At 55.6% G+C, this 20,443-nt stretch overlaps 2 protein-coding genes across 5 annotated transcripts in view; one reads left to right on the top strand and one right to left on the bottom strand.

Annotated features, from left to right (window-relative positions):
* The first annotated feature begins 838 nt into the window (after window positions 1–838).
* MYBPH (myosin binding protein H) lies at window positions 839–8,727 on the top strand. Its single transcript, XM_008060463.1, has 11 exons — window positions 839–1,073; window positions 1,175–1,309; window positions 1,930–2,097; window positions 4,527–4,615; window positions 5,020–5,215; window positions 5,417–5,556; window positions 6,156–6,315; window positions 7,230–7,366; window positions 7,497–7,683; window positions 7,897–7,947; window positions 8,468–8,727. The coding sequence occupies exons 1-10, from the start codon at window positions 839–841 to the stop codon at window positions 7,911–7,913; spliced, it is 1,464 nt and encodes a 487-aa protein (XP_008058654.1). The 3' UTR covers window positions 7,914–7,947; window positions 8,468–8,727.
* Window positions 8,728–9,126: 399 nt separating this feature from the next.
* ADORA1 (adenosine A1 receptor) overlaps window positions 9,127–20,443 on the bottom strand; it is a 36,005-nt gene continuing 24,688 nt past the window's right edge. For all 4 annotated transcript variants that reach the window (XM_008060466.1, XM_021713609.1, XM_008060464.1 and 1 more), the window contains one exon: window positions 9,127–11,163. In XM_008060466.1, the coding sequence (XP_008058657.1) occupies window positions 10,524–11,163 (640 nt within the window). In that variant the 3' untranslated portion in view covers window positions 9,127–10,523. The remainder of the gene's footprint in view (window positions 11,164–20,443) is intronic.

Consider the following 20,443-nt stretch of genomic DNA (forward strand, 5'->3'; position numbering starts at 1 on the left):
ACGGCCTGCTTCAAAGAGTCTAGAAGTTTCCATGAGCTGTCCTCCAGCACAGTCTCTTCAAGACCTGTCTATGACTGCAACCCACTCCCACAGGCTAAAGGTTCTCTGCAATAGATAGAAAACGGAGGCCCCGATTCCCCATCTTCACCAGGCTCGCCTGTGGAGACAGGGACTAGGAGGCTCAGTCCTCCTTCCAGGGGTCCCATTGTTGGAGGACCTCCTCCAACCACCCCCACCTTGGGCATCTCAGTTCCCTCCCTCTCTAGGATCCTCAACCTCATACAGCACGGGGGAGGGTCCCCAGACACTGTGGGGGACCAGGGGCATGCTGACCCCAGGGGCAAAGCTGGCGGTGCTCACAGGGCAGGCTGTTCCAGGCTGTCTGGGCCCCAGCACCCAGTCCGAGAGGACACAAGCAGCCCCACAGAGGCCAGACACACAGTCTGAGCAGAGCTCATTCTCCAGTTAGAAGCTCTTTCTCCCGTTGCCCTGACGCCTGGCACAGGCCCCCGTCGATGTCCCATCTTACCCATCAGCACCCTCCCCCATCTGGGCACCAGCACCCTGGCTGCGGAGGGCCAGTCAGGGTGATAGACGAGGTGGCGTGCTCCTCAGGGGGCCCGTGTGGTTCCTCCCCCGGAGCTATTCCTGGCCTGGGCGCCTCCCCACCTCTCAGTCCCCCTGCTTGACCTGACCCCACAGCTGGGAATCGCTTGCTGGGGGCGGGGCAGCCCCTGACTATATAAGCCTGGTCCTAAGTATCCCAGGCACCGTGGAGGCCCAGACCCCCCACCGCTGACCCCTGAACACCACAGCCTGACCCCCAGCCAGTCCAGCAATGATGGAAAAAGCCCCTTCCGAGGCCCCTGGCCCAGAGGAGGCCACGTCTGAGTCTGCCCAGGTGCCCACCACAGAGCCTCCCGGAGAAGCCGCAGCATCTGAGGCCGCTGGGGAAGGGCGGGCTCCTGAACCGCAGGAGGCTGCCTCCCAGACCCCTGCCCCTGCTGAGCCCGCAGCCCCTGCCGCTGCCCCCACGGCCCCTGCAGACACTAAGCCTACACCCTCAAGTGAAGGTGACCAGAGTGGAGGCAGGTGGAGGAGGGAGGCAGGCGTGCGGGGTGTCCAAGGGGGCTCCTGGCCACGAACCTCTTCATCCCACCCTGGCTTCTCCCAGATGTCCCCAGTGCCCCACAGCTGCTGACCCTGGAGGACGTGAGCAGCAGCTCCGTGACCGTGAGCTGGGAGCCCCCAGAGAAGCTGGGGAGGCCAGGCCTCCAGGGCTATGTGCTGGAACTCTGCCGAGAGGGAGGTGAGTGCTGGGCTAAGTGAGCCACCCAACCCACCACTTCTGGCCCCACCAGGGACTGTCTTCAGGCAGGGGGATGTCCAGAGGACCTCAGAAGCCCCCTTATCTTCAGCTCCAAGGAGCCTCTGAGCAACAGAAGGGTGGGAGACTGCTCTGATGAGAAGGGAAGGAGGTGCTGAGTCTCAGAGGGTGCTGGGGGTCAACACAGGGTATGGGGAGCAGAAAAACCGGAAAGGGGGAATGTAGAGGGATTCAGAGGCAGTGAGAGGGGAGAGGGAACAAGGCCAGGGGTTGTTCTGGCTATATCCCTGCTGCTACTGTCCTCCTCCATAGCCCAAGTTCAGTCAGGCCTCTGCCTCTGTCCCTACCTTGCTGTGTGAATTTGCAAACGTATCTAACCTTCTCTGGGCTTCAGCAACCCCCTCTCTGGCCACCATTTCTGGGTTCTAACATCAGGTGTCTTTGATGCCATTTGATAAGCTGTCAGGGAAGGGAAACAAGGAGGAAATAAGGCCCAGAGAGGGATATTGACTTTCCCAGATCAGCAGCAGAAAGGAAAGCCCCGTGGAGAGGGTGCCCATGGTCACATGGCCAAGCCCTCACACTCTCTCCATTCCTCTCAGCCTCCGAGTGGGTGCCTGTGAACGCCCAACCCATGATGGTGACCCAGCAGACTGTGCGGAACCTGACTCTGGGAGACAAGTTCTTCCTGCGAGTGTCTGCAGTGAGCCCTGCAGGGGCCGGCCCACCCGTCGTGCTGGACCAGCCTGTCCATATCCGAGAGAAGATCGGTAAAGCCCTTCCTGTCCTTCTGCTCCCCAGCCCTTCCCAGGTATCTTACCTAATAGAGAAACTGAGGCCAATGGGCAGGAGCTAGGCAGTCATTTCCCCCGTCCCCCACTCACATGCACAAGCCACACGCTAATCACCATCTTGCCTTAAGAAAGTTCCAGTTTTGTCCGCAGCAAGGGGCCTCTGGAGGTCTAAGAAGCCATTTCCCTGAGTGTTCCAGCCCCCAAGCATCAGGGTAGGGCTTCTTGATCCCCAGAAATGAAAGCTCAAGTGCCCTGGGTCACCTGCCTCAGGGTCCCAATGCTACGAGTCCATCTGCTTCCTCCTATCTGGTCTTAACCCCTCCAGTGGCTCCTTTTCTGCCCATTGCCTATGCCCTGGCTCCAGATCCTCCCAAATGCTCTGGGACAGGAAGATTCTGTGTGCCCCTTGACCCACCACGGCCCTTGTGGGAAGAAAAAGCGGGTCTGAAAAGACCCATGAAGACTTCTTCATCCCAAAGGGCAGTGCCTTGCTGGGGACGTGGAGCCAGCTGCTGTCCCATTGCTAATATTTCTATTTGCAGGGTGCATCAGCCTCAGTCCTTCCCTCACTCCCCTCCCAGGGCCGATTGGGTTTCAGTCTGTTAATGGCAGTGAGTCATTTGGTCTGGTCTGAGGCCTCTGGGGGCAGCGCAGTGCCCCAAGGTGAGGAGAGATACGGGCCAGCAGGTGGCCCAAGGCCTTCTCCACCTTCCTCTTGTTCCTCCACCAGAGGGACTCACGAATTCTGGCAGAGGCTGGGGCAGAACCTCTGGACAAGGCCTGGACAAGTTCTGGACAAGGCCTCCAGGAGTAGAGGTTATCCCCAAGAGGGGCTGGATCTGGATTCGAGGAAATACTCAACTTCAAGACCCACGAGACATGGGAACCATGGGGTTAGGGAGCTGAGACTCGCAGACTGTCTCAGCTGTTCCATCCCAGCCAAGCAGAGCTCAAGGAGCGTGGGACTCCCTCAAGGTCACCTGGCTTTTTAGTGGCAGTCCCAGAGGCTGATGTCCACACGAGATTGTTCAAGTCCCACCACACTGCAGGGCATCTCTTCGGGTAGCATTCAAAACCCAAGGACCTCTCCAGTCTCTGGGTCTGGGGGAGATACGGTCCTACCTGGCAGCTGCAGTATGGACATGTTGACTCTAGCTTGCAGGTGCCAAGAAGCCCTCCCGGTTGGGTGGGTCATGGAACTTCCCCCATGGCCCCAGGAAGCCCAGACTCTGAGAGGCTCCCTGAGGCCCAGCGTTGAAGGAGCCAGCCAGAATCAGCACCCACTTCTCCATTGAAATGCCTCTGGCAGGAGAGAAGGGGATTTCCTGGAGAGAAGAGGGGAGGAGGCTGTGAGCAAGTGGGGAACAGCCAGGCTTGCTGTGGGCAGGGCAGGGAGGGGGGTTGCCTCCGGGATCCTTGGCTGCTCAGCTGTCCCTTCTCGGCCACCTGGAGCTGCCAAGCATTCCTGGCCCCCTGCAGCTGTCCCCAGAGCATTCCACACCCGATGCTCCCAGAGCCAAGTGCCTGCTCAGCTAATCCTCAGAGACACCGTGTTCCTTCTCACTGTCTCGTCCTCCTCCGCCCTGCGTGCCACCAACCAACTGCTGCCACCTGTGTGCTGCTGAGGAGCCTCAGTCCTGTCCCCAGCTCCTACTCGGGGGACAGGGGCAGTGGCCACTGCAGCTTTTCATGACATGCCTGGTGGCTTCAGTGGTTGCTGCTGACTAGGTGATAGTCAGAAGGTGGTTCCCTAGCCCAGCCAGGGGCTGAGACAGAACTTGAGGAAGGACTTCCCAACCGTGGGATTAATGGGTTGCGGGAGGGGGACAGAGGGAGAAGGGGGTTTACCTGTCCTGGCCCCATTTGGGAAGAGGAAGTTCTTAAATCATCCCAATAGGGCCTGGATACAGAGGAATGGGATAACGGGGTTCATAAGGGCTCCCCTGAAAGACTGGTGGAGGGTGTGGGTGCTGATTGTCCAGAAGACAGCCTCGCCTCCCTTCCTAGAAGTACAGTTCGACAGGTGCAGCACCTGCTCCCCAGCAGGGGGAGACAGAGAGCCAGCTGGGGCCCATCTGGTACTTGGGAATTCCTGAGCTGCAGGGCAAATCCCGGCCTGGCAGAGTCAGGGCGCCAAGGGAGTGCCCGAGATGCTTACCAGTTCACACCATGGAGGCCCTGACCTCTCTGAAACCTCCCAACTCCCTTAAGGAATTCGGGCCCCTAGACCTTGAGGGAGAGAGCTTCTCCCTGCCCACAAGGAGGCAGCCCATGGCGGCCAGAACATACCCAGAAGCCCTTCTGCCTGGCCAGCAACCCTTGCCAGCTGTCCTCACCCTTGCCTCAGAGGTCCCCGACTGGCTACCCCACTACAGCGCTAAGCCTAGACTCTTGCTTTGATGCAGAGGCCCCCAAGATCCGTGTTCCCCGCCACCTTCGTCAGACCTACATCTGCCAGGTGGGAGAGGCTGTCAATCTGCAAATCCCCTTCCAGGTGGGTATGCCTCACCAAAGGCAGGAGCCTGGGTGGAAACCAGGGTCCCAAATTCTCAGGGTTGTCAGGGAAGCTTAGAAATGTCAGGATCCCCATGGAGTTCTGGCTGGGACCCATCAAGATGGCTTCATCGTCCCTCAATCGTGCACATGACTCAGCTGTGATTCTCCAGCCTACAGGAGGACAGGCAGGAGGGCCCCAGAGCAGGCTGGACTCCAGGGCAGGCTGGACACCTGGAGGAGGCGGCTCTGGGCAGCACCTGGGGCTCCAGTCTCTGCTACCCTCATGAGAAGGGCCAATGAGACAGGCTCCCCCAGGGCATAGCTCCAGAAACCCCTGGAGTTGGGTGGGTGTAGGGGTGCCGGCAACCCCCTGCACTCAACCTGAGGGTTTCTCCCTGTCAGGGGAAGCCGAAGCCTCAGGCCACATGGACTCACAATGGCCACGCCCTGGACAGTCAGCGGGTGAGCGTACGTGCTGGGGACAAGGACTCCATCCTTTTCATTCGCTCGGCCCAACGCTCAGACTCAGGCCACTACGAGCTCACTGTGCGGTTGGAAGACTTGGAGGCCAAGGCAGGCGTTGACATCCTGGTGATTGGTACGGGGGCCAGGGGAGACAGGATTGCCTCACTGGGGACCCAGGGACCCGTATCCTAGCCTAGAGTCAGTGGCTGATGGGAGCAGGCCAAGGGAACGTGGCAGGAGGCAAATCTTGGGTGTGGGGACTTTGTGGCAAGCCCAGCCTTTCTTCATACTTGTGACAGGCCCACTTACCTTTCTTCACACTTTGGTCCTGCAGAGAATCCTGGACCCCCCAGCAGCATCAGACTACTGGATGTCTGGGGCTGCAATGTCGCCCTTGAGTGGACACCACCCCAGGACACAGGCAACACAGAGCTCCTGGGCTACACAGTACAGAAGGCAGACAAAAAGACAGGGGTGAGGCCGACGGGGGCAGAGCGGGTCAGGATAGGAAGTGGTTAAGGTGGGTGGGAAGACCCAACCCCCTAAGAGTCTTAGGGACCAAGTTCTGATCTAACTCCCGCTAACCTGACCCCCCACGTGGCCCTTGGCAAGACTCTTTCCCTCTCTGGGCCTCAGTTTCCCCCTGAAGACAGCAAGGAGAGCCGGATTGAGCTCTCTGAAGCCTTTCAAGCCCCCAAAGCCATGCTTCTGAATTTTAATGTGCATATGATTCACGTGAGGATCTTGCTAAGCTGTAGATTCTGACTCTGTAGGTCCAGAGTGGGCGCTAAGATCCCACATCTCTAAGTTTCCACGTGATGCTGAGGTTGCATATCTGCAGGCCACACTTTGAGCAGTAAAGCTCTGGAATTCTCTGAGAACCCCACAGGGGTCACCTGAGTGACCCAGTGGTCCCTTCTCCCGATTCAAAGTCCCCAGGGCCCAGAACTGGATGGTCCAGCTCCCAGGGTTGGGGGCATGGAATGAGCCCCTCTGAGGAAGGGCTGCAGGATAAGCAGGGAGGGTGAGGACAGGGGTGAGAGGTGAGGGTGACAGGGCTGGGGTCCCTGCAGCAATGGTTTACGGTACTGGAGCGCTACCACCCAACCACCTGCACCATCTCCGACCTCATCATCGGCAACTCGTACTCCTTCCGAGTCTTCTCAGAAAACCTGTGTGGGCTCAGTGCCTCTGCCGCAGTCACCAAGCAGCTTGCTCACATCAAGAAGACAGGTGGGTTTGGGCCCGGGGCCGGCCATGCTGACTCTGGCCCTGTCTCTGACTCTTCCTTGGTGTCTCCACACCTCTCTCTTGACTTCTGGGTGCCTGCCCCCAAGCATTTGCTGCCCTCTCACTCCACAGCTACACACACACACACACACACACACACACAGACACACACACACACACACACAGGCAGAGTGACTGCAAAGTAGGGGTTGTGGTTGATTGATTTTAACAAACACATCAGAGCAAACCCACGCCAATGAAAGGTGCCCCCCTGGGAGGCAATGTACTTTTTCTAAAGCCACGTGTGGCTGCTAGCATCACAGCCTCGCAGCATCCCACGGCGGCAACCTGAAGGGCAACATGGACATTTAGGTGGTCTCTGGTGAGTCTGCAAGAACAAGCCTCCCAACCCCAACCCACATCACACAGATGGACAACAGAGATAAGGGTGTTTACTGTCTCCACACGGGCACCTGACCCTCTTGCGTCAAATGGCAAATGCCAAGCCCTTCTCCCTGCCCCCGGTGTGCTCCAAGGCCCCCAACCCTGAGTCTGTGTGGCCTCCAGAAGGCACACTCTTCTTAACACCTGCCCGAGCTGCCCAGAATTAGCAAGAATTTTTTCTTTAAAAAGGAAAGCCCGTCAGGTCTCCAAAAGACAAACAAAAATGAACTGGGATGTCTGTGTGTTGCCGGCCTCCCCCTTCCACCAAGGTCATCTCGACTCTGTTTTTTCTGCCCCTGATTCTCTCTGCTGACTGCCCTGGTCTGCCCACCTAGGTGTGGTCTCAGCTTCTCTAAGTTCCCACAAATAGGCCGTGACTGGTTTCCCACAGATCCCAGACGAGGTGGGTCCTAAAGAGGTCGCCTTCATACTTGTCACCTCAAATTCACCCCCACTCTCTCTCCTGCACCCAGATATGACTGCCAAACTCAAAGGGTTTGTCGGGCGAGATTTCTCAGAGGCTCCCTCGTTCACCCAGCCCCTGGCTGACCACACCTCCACCCCTGGCTACAGCACGCAGCTGTTCTGCAGTGTCCGAGCATCACCCAAGGTGAGGGGTTAGCCCCTCCCCATCCTGGGCTCCTGGGGGCAGTGGGGCTGAGAAATCTGCCTCCGCCTGATGCCGGTCTTGGAGAGCCGCATCGGGGGCTGCACCCCTCCCATGTGACCATGCCTCCCAGCCCAAGATCATCTGGATGAAGAACAAGACAGAAATCCAGGGCAACCCCAGGTACCGCACCCTCTCTGAGCAAGGCATCTGCACCCTGGAGATCCGGAAATCCAGCCCCTTTGATTCTGGGGTCTACACCTGCAAGGCCATCAACGTGCTGGGGGAGGCATCTGTGGACTGCCGATTAGAGGTCAAAGGTGAGGGTTTGAGGAGGGCTGCTCCTTAGGGACCCTCCCGTGAGTGGGCGAGTGTAAGACATCTCTCTGGAGCTGGGATAGAGCTGAAAATCAAGGCAGGAGAGAAGGGGTAGTAAGACTGGGGTTAGGCTGTGTCAATGACTTTCCAAACGGGAGGGTGGCCCGGTGGGGGGGAGGGCACCTTTCCCCTTCTGACTGCAGAGTCTCTTCCAGCCTCAGCCACACACTGAAGAGCCGAAAGAAGAGGCTATGGCGAGGAGACAGGTAAAAGGCTGCACTCACTCCCTCTGCCACCTTGGGGTGACCCAGAAGCTGAGAGGAGGCCGGGAGCAGGGGTTGGGGGTGAGAAGAGAAGGAAGCACTCAGCCCTGGGGACAAATCTGCAGCCACAGACAACCAACACACGTGTCCACATACATGCAGTGATGCTGCCTGATGGGGCGATGATGGGAGGCCTGCAAGGGAGTGATGGTCCCAGCAGATGGTCCCAGGACAGGAGTCTGGGCCTGGCTCTGAGTGACCTGGAGCAGAGGTGGTCTCTTGGGACATGTTTCCTCAACAGAAAAGTGGGGACAACAACCTCGGCCCTGCAGTCCCCCTCCTACCCTGTGGTTTTGACGCTCTGGATCAGGAAGGAAGGGTTTAGAACTGTGGTGGGCAGAGCTCAGACCTGCATGTAGGGCCTGAGGGAGGGAGGCCCAGGAAGGGGGAAGAGCCTGCTTCCCCACCCCCTCCACTGCTCTCTCTGCCTCACCAGGGGCTCAGGAAGCATGTCCTCTGCCAGGTGCTGCAGGCTTGAGGGCTCAGGTCCCCCAGGCCCGGAATCAAACTCCACAGATACCCAAGATCCCCCTTTCCCGATGACTGGTGAGCTGCCCGTAGTGCCTGCTGGGCTCCCACGCCCCGAGGCCGGTGTCCAGAACTCAGGAGTGGGCCTGCAGGCCCTGGCCAGGCTTCCTGGGCTCAAGGGGGCTTGGAAGGTGCGGAGATTGGAGCATCCTGCAGAGTGTGCCTGGGTGAGACGCAGTCAAATAAAGGTGTGTGCTGTTACAGCGCCGGGCCTCTTGACAGCAAGCGTCATTGTGTAGGGGTAAGCGTCATTGTGTAGGGGGAAGCGTGTCACCACAGGAGGGTGCATTTGAATGTGTCACTATGAGAGGGGTCTCCAGAGATGTCAGGAAGGTGTCAGTGGGAAGGGTTTCAAGATGTCATGGGGGGTGTTCTGGACATGTGAGTTTCCAGGATTTTACATTCTGAGTTGGGGTTGCTACCCCAAGCGCGTAACTATGGAAATAGACACACCCTCTCTGAAGCCCTCCTTGCTGGAACGCCTCCACATCCCTCCCCCAGCTCCTCCCACCCCCCCAGTGTTGCTTCTTTGCTGAGGCTGTCTTGTTGCCCTCGGCAGTGATGGGGGTGGGTGCCCAGAGGCATGCTCTCCACAAGGGTTTAATCTTTTATTAGTCAAGTGGGCCTCCCCTGGGAGCCAGGGGACACTCCCATCGCCAACAGAGGGAGGGGCCTGGAATGAAAGCCCGGAGTCGCTTTCACTCTCAGAACCTGTCAACTTGATGACCACCTCCCCTCCCCCACCCTGCCTCTCTACAGAGAGGCTCCAGGCTTGGCAGGGGGTGGGTTGGTCCTTTGCCAGTTCCCTGAAGGCCTAGACCCCCTCTGTAACAGAAGCTCTGGAAACTGAGCTAAATACCAGGGGCATTTAGGGTATTTAAGCCAACAAGACCTCCCCCACAGTCTTAGGGTCTCCCCTGGCCAGCTTCAGCCTGCCACGGCCCACCCCAGGAGTGTCCACAGTCAGCACCGGTCCTTTGAGGACCCTTGTCCACCCCTCCCAGGCAGACAGAATGCTCCCAGAAGTTGGTGTGTCTGGGATTCTCCTCTCCATCAGGCCCAGATGCAGCAGAGATGATGTTGCCTAGGAAAGTTCAGGACCATCTTGAGGGTAATTACACTCCCGGCTCCTCTTCTGAAAGCACAGGGCACGAAGGCTCAGTGCTGCCGCCTAGTGGCTATTTGAAAGCAGCGCTACCGTGCAAAACTCATTCCCCAGGGCTCAGAGCCCCCAGTCTGGGGTCCAAGGGCTGGTGGAGAATAAAATGTCAGAATGACTTCTGGACCTACTCTTTCAGCCTCTCCCAAGCCCAATCCTGGCTGCCCAGGGCAAGAAGAGCAGGGAGCCTGGCACCCGATATGGCCGAGGGCCCAGAGTCCTCAGAGGTAGGGGACAGAGGCTCCTTGCTTCCTGTCCCTTAGCTGCTTCTGGCTGCCTTCTCATACTGAACAGGAGAGAAGGCCAAGACATCCCCCATTCCTTTCTTCCCTCCATCTTGGGGGTGATGTTCTCTCCTTAAGCTTGGTCCCAGGGCTGCCTCACCAATACCTAAGACAAGCAGACTCCCTGCCTCACTGCAGAAGCCTGAGCACCTTCTCCCGCCCCAGGTGGGTACAGCTCAGACCTGAATGCAGGGCCTGAGGGAGGTGGCCCCTCCGCAGTCCCAGCCTCCCAGGACCTGCCCAGCCCTGAAGCACTGGACAGCTCAGGGGGATGGTCAGCAGGTGGGGGCTCAAAACACTCTCTTTTGCCTCAGGGCACCCGGTTCCTTCCCCGTGGACTGCCCCCCTAGGCCTTCTGCAGGACCCAGGTGTGCAGGGCAGTTAACTCCTTGTGGAGGGGCCCCTGCCCCGTTGGCATCTCTTCAGAGCCTGCCCCGTGCCCACAACCCACAGCCCAGCCGGGGCAGGCTCAGGGAGACCCGTGGGACGGCAGGGAGGTGAGGATTGGGCTGAGACCCCGCAGGACGAGGGCGAGAGGGAGCAGAAGTCTAGTCATCAGGCCTCTCTTCGGGGAGATCGTCATCGGCGGGGGGTGCAGGCTGGCAGCGGAAGTGGTCATTCCAGATCTTAAGGAAGGTGACCCGGAACTTCTGGATGCGGAAGGCATAGACGATGGGGTTCATGGCCGAGTTGCCGTGCGTGAGGAAGATCGCAATGTAGGTGAGGATGCTGGGCTTGTGGCAGGAGGGGCAGAAGAGGGTGATGCAGTTGAGGATGTGCAGGGGCAGCCAGCTGAGCGCGAAGAGGAAGAGGATGAGGGCCAGCGACTTGGCGATCTTCAGCTCCTTCCCGTAGTACTTCTGCGGGTCGCCCGAGGAGGCCGACACCTTCTTGTTGAGCTGCTTGCGGATCAGGTAGAAGACCTCCAGGTAGATGAGGACCATGAGGAGCAGCGGGGGCAGCACCCACACGAAGAAGTTGAAGTAGACCATGTACTCCATGCTGATGACCTTCTCGAACTCGCACTTGATCACGGGCTCCCCCACGCTGCCGTTGGCCGCCCAGGCCTGCTCCACCTCACTTAGATTGTTCCAGCCAAACATAGGCGTCAGGCCCACCACGAAGGACAAGATCCAGCAGCCGGCGATAGCCACGGCTGCCCGCCGGGGGGTCACCACCATCTTGTACCTGAGGAAGGGGAGGGCAGAGTGTGAGGAGTTGTCTCCCAGCCACCACAAAGGCCCCTCTGAGGCTCGCCCAGGCCCTAGGGGTCCTAAAAGGAGACCCCCTTCCCCTTCAGGGCCCGTGAGTGGGGAGGTGCGTGTCTTTTGCCTGAGGGCCGAGTCTTCAGGATCTAAGATTTAGGGCAAGGCTCACAACGCACTGCACCTGCGGAGGGAGAAAATCCTGATTAGTGATAAAATAACAAAAGAACATAACAAAAGACCTCCTCTAGGAGTTTCGAGAAAATGACCACAGTAACAATTGCTCACATGTGCTCAGCACACCCCCATGGGTTATCTCACCACTGCTTCAAGACAGCCCCCGTGGGATAGGGAAGCACTGGCAGAAGGAGCACAGCTCATTTGACAGATGAAGAAAGTGAGGTTCAAAGCAGCATGGGATCTGCCCAAGGCCACATGGAAGGGGAAATGCTGTCCTGTGCTCCCCAACACACGTCTACACTGACCAAAACAGCCAGGTGATTAACAAATCACCCCGCCCTTCAGCCAGCTGACACAGCCGTCATTAAAAAACCTTCTCACACCCCCCTTCCTTTGGCCCCATCCCATGCTCCCCTGCCAACGCCCCCGTCTCCCACCTCCATCTTTCCCTCACAATCTCTGTGCCGTGCTTTACGCCCAAGGAGATGATCTCAAGAAGCAGCTCTGCACCCCCAAGCTTACTGGGAATGAATCTCAGGAGAGAAAACTGATGTTCACTGGACATCACCTACGTGCTAGATACTTTCACTCATTCATTCCTGCATGCGAGCCTGGATTCATTCATTCAGCAAATATGTGTCGAGTGCTTTCTATGCTACACATTGCTCTCCATGCTGAGAATAGGATAAAGATTCTGCCTCTATGCAGCTCACATTTTGGGTGAAGAGACAGGTAACACAAAAGTGAAAAAATCAATAAGACAACTACAGATCGTGACATGTTTTTCAAAGGAAACAAACAGGATGCTGTCAAGGGACAGAGCTTGCTAACCTTTCCCGTGTCACGACACAGAGAAGATGAAAACATCTGGATGACAAGGCTGCCCGTGGGCCGCAAGTGACGACCCCCTCACCCCCCTAAGGGGCTGAGGGTTTGAATATCTCCTGGGCTCCCTCACTTCCCTTTAAACCAATCTACCCAGCAGCCATCGTGTCCTCAGCCCACACACTGGCCTTGCAGTGGGTGCCAAGGGCTGGGTTCCACCCAGCTCTGTGCTGGGGAGCCAGCAAGCGGAAGCAGCTTGCCCAGTTGTTATTTTCCAATGCAGCTTAGATGGGGGCAGAGGCCTCCTGAGCATGTAAACAGCTCCTGAGACCCAGGAGCATGCAGGGGGAGGCGCCCACGCCTTTCTTCTCTCCCAGTCTCTCCTGCCTGTGATGATGCGTCAAGTCTCTCTCACCCTGAACAATACTTCTCCGAGATCTCTTACTGTCCATCAAAGCCCACCTGCTCTGTGAAGGCTCTGGGGACAAGAAGGGGGACACACTGGAGGGCGGGAGAAACCAGATGCCCCCTTCCTACCCCAGCTAGAAGAGAAGCACTAGCAGGGACCTTTGGAACCTCATTTCCTATCTCTGCATCATTCCAACAGAGAAACTGAGGGCGCTAGATGACCCCAACACCTTCAGAGCAGTCCGCCCCCCACTCTGTGATTGTAAGATCCCTGAGCTCCAATTCACCCAGGAGCCTCGAAAGCTGGCCTGTTCCCTTGTGCTTCACTGAAGTTTTTTTTACATTTAATCCTTCCTCTCTGGTTGTAACTGACACTCATTCCCTCCTCTCGTATCCTAAGCAGAACTGCCAGGCCTGGTGCCTGTGCTGAAGTCAGAAGACCCAAATTTGGGCTTCCTGTCTACAAACTGCTAGGTCAATTCCTCCTCTGTAAAATGAGACCTACTTCAGAGGGTGAGGATTAAATGAGATAATAAATGTGTCCGTGCTCTAAACACCCTACCAATATTCCTCTGTCTGAGCTCTGACCCCTCCAAGCAAACTCCAGTGTTGCTAAATGCTCAGCAATCGCTCAGCAACCATAGCCTAAGGGCTACTAAAACATCTTTCTCGGGTCTTGTGCCCAGGGATCTCAAAGTGCTCCTCATAGGTCCTCTTAGTACAGTGAAAGAAGTTCTGGACATGAGTCCACGGGGAAAGACCAAGGGAACATGGGCCATTCCATCACGAGAGAAGGAGGTCACAAGGTGGAGGGTGAGGCCAGGCCCTCAGGATGAGCCTCGGCCGGGCCCAAGGGAGCTGCATGAGGCAGGATGCGCACACCGCCCCTGCCACCACCCTGCCAGTCACGTCTATCGTTTCTGTCGCAAAGTCCTTTCTCAGTCATATCTCAGGTCATTCCCGCAATCACCTCTGCAGTGAGTCCAGTGGATAATGGAATCCCCATCTCACACCTTAAGAACTCCACTAGCCCAGGTATCCCGCTGCCAAGCTCAGCTCTTCTTCAAAGCTGCCTGTGGGTGGTTTAGGTACAAATGACTGGCAGACTGAGAATATCCCTTGCCTAAGAGCTTTAAAATGAGAATGTGTAGGCTGCGCACAGTGGCTCATGCCTGTAATCCTAACACTTTGGGAGGCTGAGGCAGGAGAATCGCTTGTGCCCAGGAGTTCGAGATCAGCCTGGGCAACATAGCAAGACCCTATCTCTACTAAAAAAAAAAAATTTTTTTTAATTAGCTGGACGTGTTGGCACCTGTAGTCCCAGCTACTCAGGAGACTGACAGAGGAAGATCAGCCCGGGAGTTCAAGGTTACAGTAAGCCGTGAGCACGACAATGCACTTCAGTGTGTGCAACAGAATGAGACCCCTACTCAAATAAACAAACAAATAAAATAAAATAGCAATGTCTTGACACTGTTCAAGAAGGGTCACCACCCAGAGTCAGGAGGGTAGACCAGATGACCTCTGGTGCTGCCGTCCAGCCTGAGAGTTGGGGGGATCTCGCCTGGGACCAAAGCTGGGCACTGATGACCTATCGAGAGAAGAGAGGTCAACAGTGACAGGCCCAGGTAGGAGAGAGGAAAAGGCCTCCCTCCCTCCCATACCCGTCACGCCTCAGACTGCCTGGAGCTCCCAGGGTTAAAGCTTTCCTGGGGCTCCTCCAGGACCTGGTCCCAGAAGACCCCGCTGCTTAGGGTATCAGTTCTCATCTGTTTTTCTTGCTATTTTCTCCTTGGTGGGAAAGGGCTGGACCCAGGACCTTGGCTGAGGTGGGGCAGGCTCTCACAGGAAGGGCTGCCTCCTGGGGTCAGGGGAGAACCTCACCTCTTCTTACACGTGGGAAAGGGAAGCAGAGGGTGCAAGGTCTGGGGCACACAGGGCGTGGCGGCGTGTGGAAGGTGCCTCTGATGCTTGGGAACGCCCCTCCACATCGGGGCCCCAAAGACTGGCCATCCCCAGAGGCTGTGCTAGAAGCTGGCCAGAAAGATGGCTGCTCTCAGGAAGGGGCTGCCTCAGACAGACCCGGAAGGAGAGCACCAGATGGAGGTGTTAAAACACCACATGGGGCCCTGTCCACAGGCAAGCAGGGCACACGGCTCCATAATGATGCAGTCGAAGGAACCAAGGAGAGCCCCACAACTTCCAGTATCTTCCTCACGGTGCATAAAATCCCACCACGGGTGAGATGTTCCTGTGGGCTCAGAGATGTCCTCTGCGTGTTATTTTTAAAAGCCAAGATAACCCGAAGTCCATAGTATGAATTAGTTTATTAGTCGGGATCTTCTTCTGGATGATGACATGAAAAGACAGGGTGCCTGGAGCAATGGGGTGGCAGAGACCATGAGAGGGAAAGGGGTCGCTTGAGGCGGCAAGCGGGAGATGGTTCGCGCTGAGCCTCTCAGGGTTGCCAAGAGCTGGCACTGCTGAACAGAAGAGGATTCCATACCACAGTTGCTGTGAGCGTATGGCAGGGTGGTTTGCAGGTGGAAAGGAGGGAAGGAGGTCTACAAATCCTGTGTCCGAGTAGGGCGGGGCAGAGGAAGCTATTGGTTCCTCCCAGTACACCTGGGGTGGCTGCAATATGAGGAAGGGGAATTCTGGAGGTTCAGTGAGGTGGAAGGTCAAACATACTAGTCGACTGATCAGTAACAAAATAATAATAATAATACCAATGTTAATAAGAACGAACAGTTATTTCTGTGTACTGGGCACTAACTTTATAGACACGATTTCACTGATACTTCAGCACAACCGTATGAGCTAGGTACTACAAGTTGATCATCCTTAATCCCAAAACCCTAAATCGGAAACTTTTTGGGTGCCAGCACGATGCTCAAAGAAAATGCTCCATAGCGCATTTCAGATTTCAAATTTTCTGATTAAGAATGCTCAATTGGTGAGTATAGTGCAAAAATTCCAAAATATGAAAGACCTGAAATCTGTAACATTTCTGGTCCCAAGCATTTGGGATAAGGGATATTCGCCCATTTCCTAACTGCAGTAACTGAGACTCAGAGAGATTAGGAAACATGCCCAAGGCCTCTCAGCCAGGAAAAAGCAGGAACAGAATTTCAAGGACTGCAATATGTCTAAGGCAAAGCCCATGCTGGACCCAGAAGTGGGAGCCCAGAGCTGAGGGCCTGGAAGGCAAGCTCCACCTGCTCCAGGCAGACCTCCCTGAGCTGAGCGGCTCTGAGGACCCCATCACAAGCCGCCTGGGAGCCTCACTCCCAGTCTGGCCTCTGTGAGCCATCAGCATGGTCTGTCGTGTGCATGCGCTGCCTGGCTGTTTAGTGGGCTGTCTTGTTCCCACTGGGAGCAACTGGGCAGTTGAGACTCTCCCTTTCCTTTATTAAACGGATATTCAGTGGGCACCTATCAGGCGCCAAGGACTAGGTGCTAGGGTTCAGGAATATAGATGGGAACGCGTTTTCATGAAAGTATCTTGCTACAGGCAGGGAGACAGGCAAGCAAATAAACAGATCGTTTCAGAGACCGAAAAGACCTTCATGTGAAAGGAGCAGAATGTCATGGGAGCGAGTGGGTAGGGCGTGCCGCTGACTGGGGTGGGTGGGCAGGGCGGCCTCTCTGAGATGGAGAGGATGAGCCGAGAGCGAAAAGATCACCAACGAACCAGGCAGACAAAGATCTGGGGCGGAACATTCCAGGCAGCAGGTAAAGGCACGGAGGCCAGACTGGATTTAAGGAGCAGAGAGAGGGCTGGTATAGAGGAGGGCGAGAGAGAGGCCAGCTGGGAGACCTAGGGCTGAGAGGGTCACAGCCCACATTCTGGGGTCTGGTCTATGTGCAAGAGGAAGCCATTTTAAGCAAAGGAATAATATAGTCCCATTTCTTTTTTTAAAAGATAACTCCAGCTGCTGTGTGGAGAACGTGTTGTAGCAGGGAATGAGAGAAGGCAAGAAAGCCAGCAGGAGGCTATTTTAGCCCTCCAGGCGGGAGACGAGGGCGGGTGCTCTAGCTGGTGGTGGTGGAAGTGAGGAGAAGCGTATGGCTTGGAGATGTATTTGGGAGCAAGGCCAATGGGCCTTGCTGCTGAGTTCAGATGTTGCTGTGATTTGAGTGTGTCCCCCAAAGCTCATATGTTGGAAACTTAGTCCCCAACGCAACAGGGTTGAGAGGCGGGACCTTGAAGAGGTGGTTAGGTTACGAAGCTCTGTCCTCACAAGTGAATTCATGCCACTATTTCAGAAGTGGGTTCGTTATCGCAGGAGTGGGGTCCTTGTGAAGAATGAGTTCAGCCCCCTTCCCTTCTCTCTCTTGCCCAAGTGATGCCGTCTGCCACGTTTGAACAAGACGGCCCTCCCCAGATGTGCAGCCACCGGAACTGCAAGCCAAACAAATCTCTATTCGTTATAAATCACCTCATCCATGATCTTCTGTTATAGCAGCAGAAAACAAAATAAGCCAGATGTCCAGGTGAGAGAAAGAATTGTTACAATGACTCAAGTTTTTATCCTGGCCATGGAGGAGAGGGTGGTGTCATTCTGAGTCTCCCTGACCCCTCTCTCCCTGAGGGACCCGTTCCCTTATCACTCCCCCGTGAATTCCACACCATGCTACTGGATACTCCTTTGTGTGCCTATCTGGGACACTCTCCACCTCATCTCCTGAAGTGTCAGGGAAGGTTCATTCCCTCATTCAGGTCTCAGCTCATACATGACCTCCTCAGAGAAGATTCCTGCCCATCCTGCAAAAAACAGTCTCTGTCACTCTGTATTCTCTTGCCATGTTTCATTTTCTTGGTAGAGCTTATCACTTCCTGACTGTTCTCTCTCTCACTCTTTCTTTCCCTCCCTCTCTCTCTATCTATAAATGTATATATATGTGTGTGTATGTGTATGTGTGTATATATATATATATACATATACATACACACACACACACACATGTTTTGCATTTATTGTCTGTTTCTGTAGAATGCAAGCTCCAGCAGGACAGAGCCTTTATTCTGCAGGCTTACCACTACATCCCCTGCACCTACACCAGAGCTCAGGAAGTACTTGTTTAATGAATGAATACACATTAAAATGCATTACCTAATCCATACATCTATTTATTCAGAAATGATTGACCGAGGCTCTATCATATGAGACTATCTCAGAGAACCAGAGATGAAAATTAAACAGTAGGTGTTCAGTTAGAGACAGGCAGATTAGAAAGGCATGGCCCTGGCTCTGGACAAGGAACATCTGTCTCTGGGTCTTTCCCCACTGTGCTGGTAGCTCTAGGGAACCCGATGCTGAGTCACACAACTGCTAGTCCCCTGCCTAGGTCCTGTGACGTAAGGCCGTTATGATAAGGGCCTCTTAGGAGAGGTATGAGCAAGTGCCACCAACACGTCCACGGGAGCTCTGAGCTCCGCACACTGTGAGAACAGCCAAAGGTCCAGGCTAGAGCCAGCCTCCCCAGTCTCCCAGCCTGCAGCCCAAAGAAGCAACATCTCCATCTGGTACTAAATCCCAGCAAGACTCAAGAGAGTGCCTGAGCCCCTCATTGGTGCTTTGCCTCAAGAATGGTCCCCTTTCATGAATGAGGTCACTTCCAGTTGGAGGCCCGATTGTGCACAGAGGGGTGCCTCTCCCTGCCTACAACCTCAGAGGAGGATGCTTCCTGGATGCCACTGGGGACTGATTTTGAGGCTGACTCTGAGACTATAAACAACAAGCCTCCTTAGAACAGAAAATGCTCAGAATGCCCTCATGATGAGCATACCATGGGACCTAGGCAGCAAAGACACATTTGACAGAGGAAAAAGAAGAGGGGGTGGGTGGGCATGAGGCTCTAAGGAATTCTCTCTGGTGAGCTGAGAACAGCCAGAGAAAGGTGCAGAGGAGCTGTGAGTCACTGCACAAACAAGACTGGAGCACACCAGTCCTGAAGCTGTCGGTTCTTCCCTGCTCTGCATCACCATGGGGCTGATACCTGCATTTCCCAAGCCCCTGGCTGAACTGGGTCCATGGAAAATATTGAAGAGTTGGAGGGATGGGGAGAGAGGGAGAGAGCCGTCCATGTCTCTGTCCCCTATGGGTCTCAGGCAGTGGTAACGCCTCCCCCTGGTTTCCCCCTTCCACCAGACAGGCCCCTCACAGTTCCAGCTTCTACCATTCAGCTGCAACCTCTGGGCTCCAGGATTGAGGCCTCCTTCCTTTGTCCTCCAGCCTTGGGATGGCTTCCTGTTGTCACTAATCTCTGGGTTACCTCACTCTGCCCCATGTGCCATCTCCGCTGCCTCATCACCAATTCCTGGCATGAAAGGCCCTCTGCTGTAAACACCTAAAACGATTTCAGTGTTCCAGGTTAGACCCAGACAGTTCAGGAGTGAAGCTGCGGCAGGCAGAGCGGGGTACGGTCATCCCCAAGATCTCCCTGCCAGAGGCAGGCGCGAGCTGGTCAGACTCTTAAGTATGTGTTGACTCAGGAAAAGAGAGAGAGAACCTGTGTGGTGGATTTGGAAAATGTTGAGTATGGCTGTGTTTAAGGGCAGAGTGACACATGTCCTGTCGACTGCTGAGACCAGAACAGAAACCTCAGGCCTGGTCATCCCTGTCTCCCATCCTCTGCTCCTCACTAAGGCACCTGACGTGGGGCAGGGAGGTGGAGGCCTGGAGGGTCAGTGTCTTTCTCCTGCAGCTTGGACAGGCAGGGATTGAATCCTCCATCTTCCCTTTCCTCGCCCTTGGCTGAGAACAAGTGACATTTCAGAGTGCTGGTCCCCCTCCTTTCCGCCTCCTCTCTTATCAAAGATCTCAGCCACTTGTAACTGGAAACTTGGATCTCAAGACCAGGGAAGTAAGGCTTTCAGACTATTAAACTACTTCCTGCAGAGAAATTCTTCCTCCCAAAGGAGAACAGGAAACCAGATACAATCAAAGGCGCTGGGCACACTCCAGGGGCCAAATATTTAACAGTAACATTACCCAGGGGAGTCTGCTTCGGGCGTCCCTGGGGAGGGGGTGGGATGTCTGGAGCCCAAGAATCCTGTCTTGAATCCTGCTTGCTGAGGGCTCTGTGGCATGATCCACCATCAGGAACACCAGAGAGAGGGTCAGACTGACAACCCCAGACCCAGCCTGCAGGACTACAGAAGAGGAGAGGCAGACGTTCTGTGTGCCTTGAAAGGAAAGAGCTGGTTAAATTGATTAGGTCATTAGTGTAATGGGCCTTGGAAATATCTCCTGGCCACTTGCTGAGGACAAATAACTCCACAGGCTGGTAGGAAAGAAAGTCACGCATGTGTGTGACTTGGGAACGCCCCCTATTCTGAGCAACCATCTCACTGTTGCTTTCTTCAGATTCAGAGCCCCTATCTGGGCGTTGAGTGTGAGCAGAAGAAACACAGCTACTGCCTTAAAGAAACTCTCGGCCTGACAGGAGAGGCACAGTCCCTGAGCAGATGGAGCCCCCCATCAGATGAAAGCATATGCCATAACACACAAGGCCAAGCCCTCTGCAAGCCCTGGACAACTGACAGCACACACTCTCCACTCAGCACCATGTGCCTAGTGCGAGCCTCTTCTCTCTCTGGCTGTGCACTCACATCCCTACAGGGAGGTCTGGTTTGCTCAGTGGTTCTGATCCAGAGGAGGCTGCAAGGGGCGGAGGGCAGGGAGGGAGGTTCTCAGATTTGGAGGAGGCACGTTTTCAAAGCGTGTTTGCCCACAGTCCCTATCCCCTTGCCCCAGTCCAGGGCAAACCAGCATGTTCACGTACAAACAGAGGTCAAGATGTCCTAGGTATCACACTACAAAACAGAGCCCTAAGCAATTTGG

Source organism: Carlito syrichta, unplaced genomic scaffold, assembly GCF_000164805.1.
Source record: "Carlito syrichta isolate Samal-C Ts95f unplaced genomic scaffold, Tarsius_syrichta-2.0.1 Scaffold304629, whole genome shotgun sequence".
Lineage (NCBI taxonomy): Eukaryota > Metazoa > Chordata > Mammalia > Primates > Tarsiidae > Carlito > Carlito syrichta.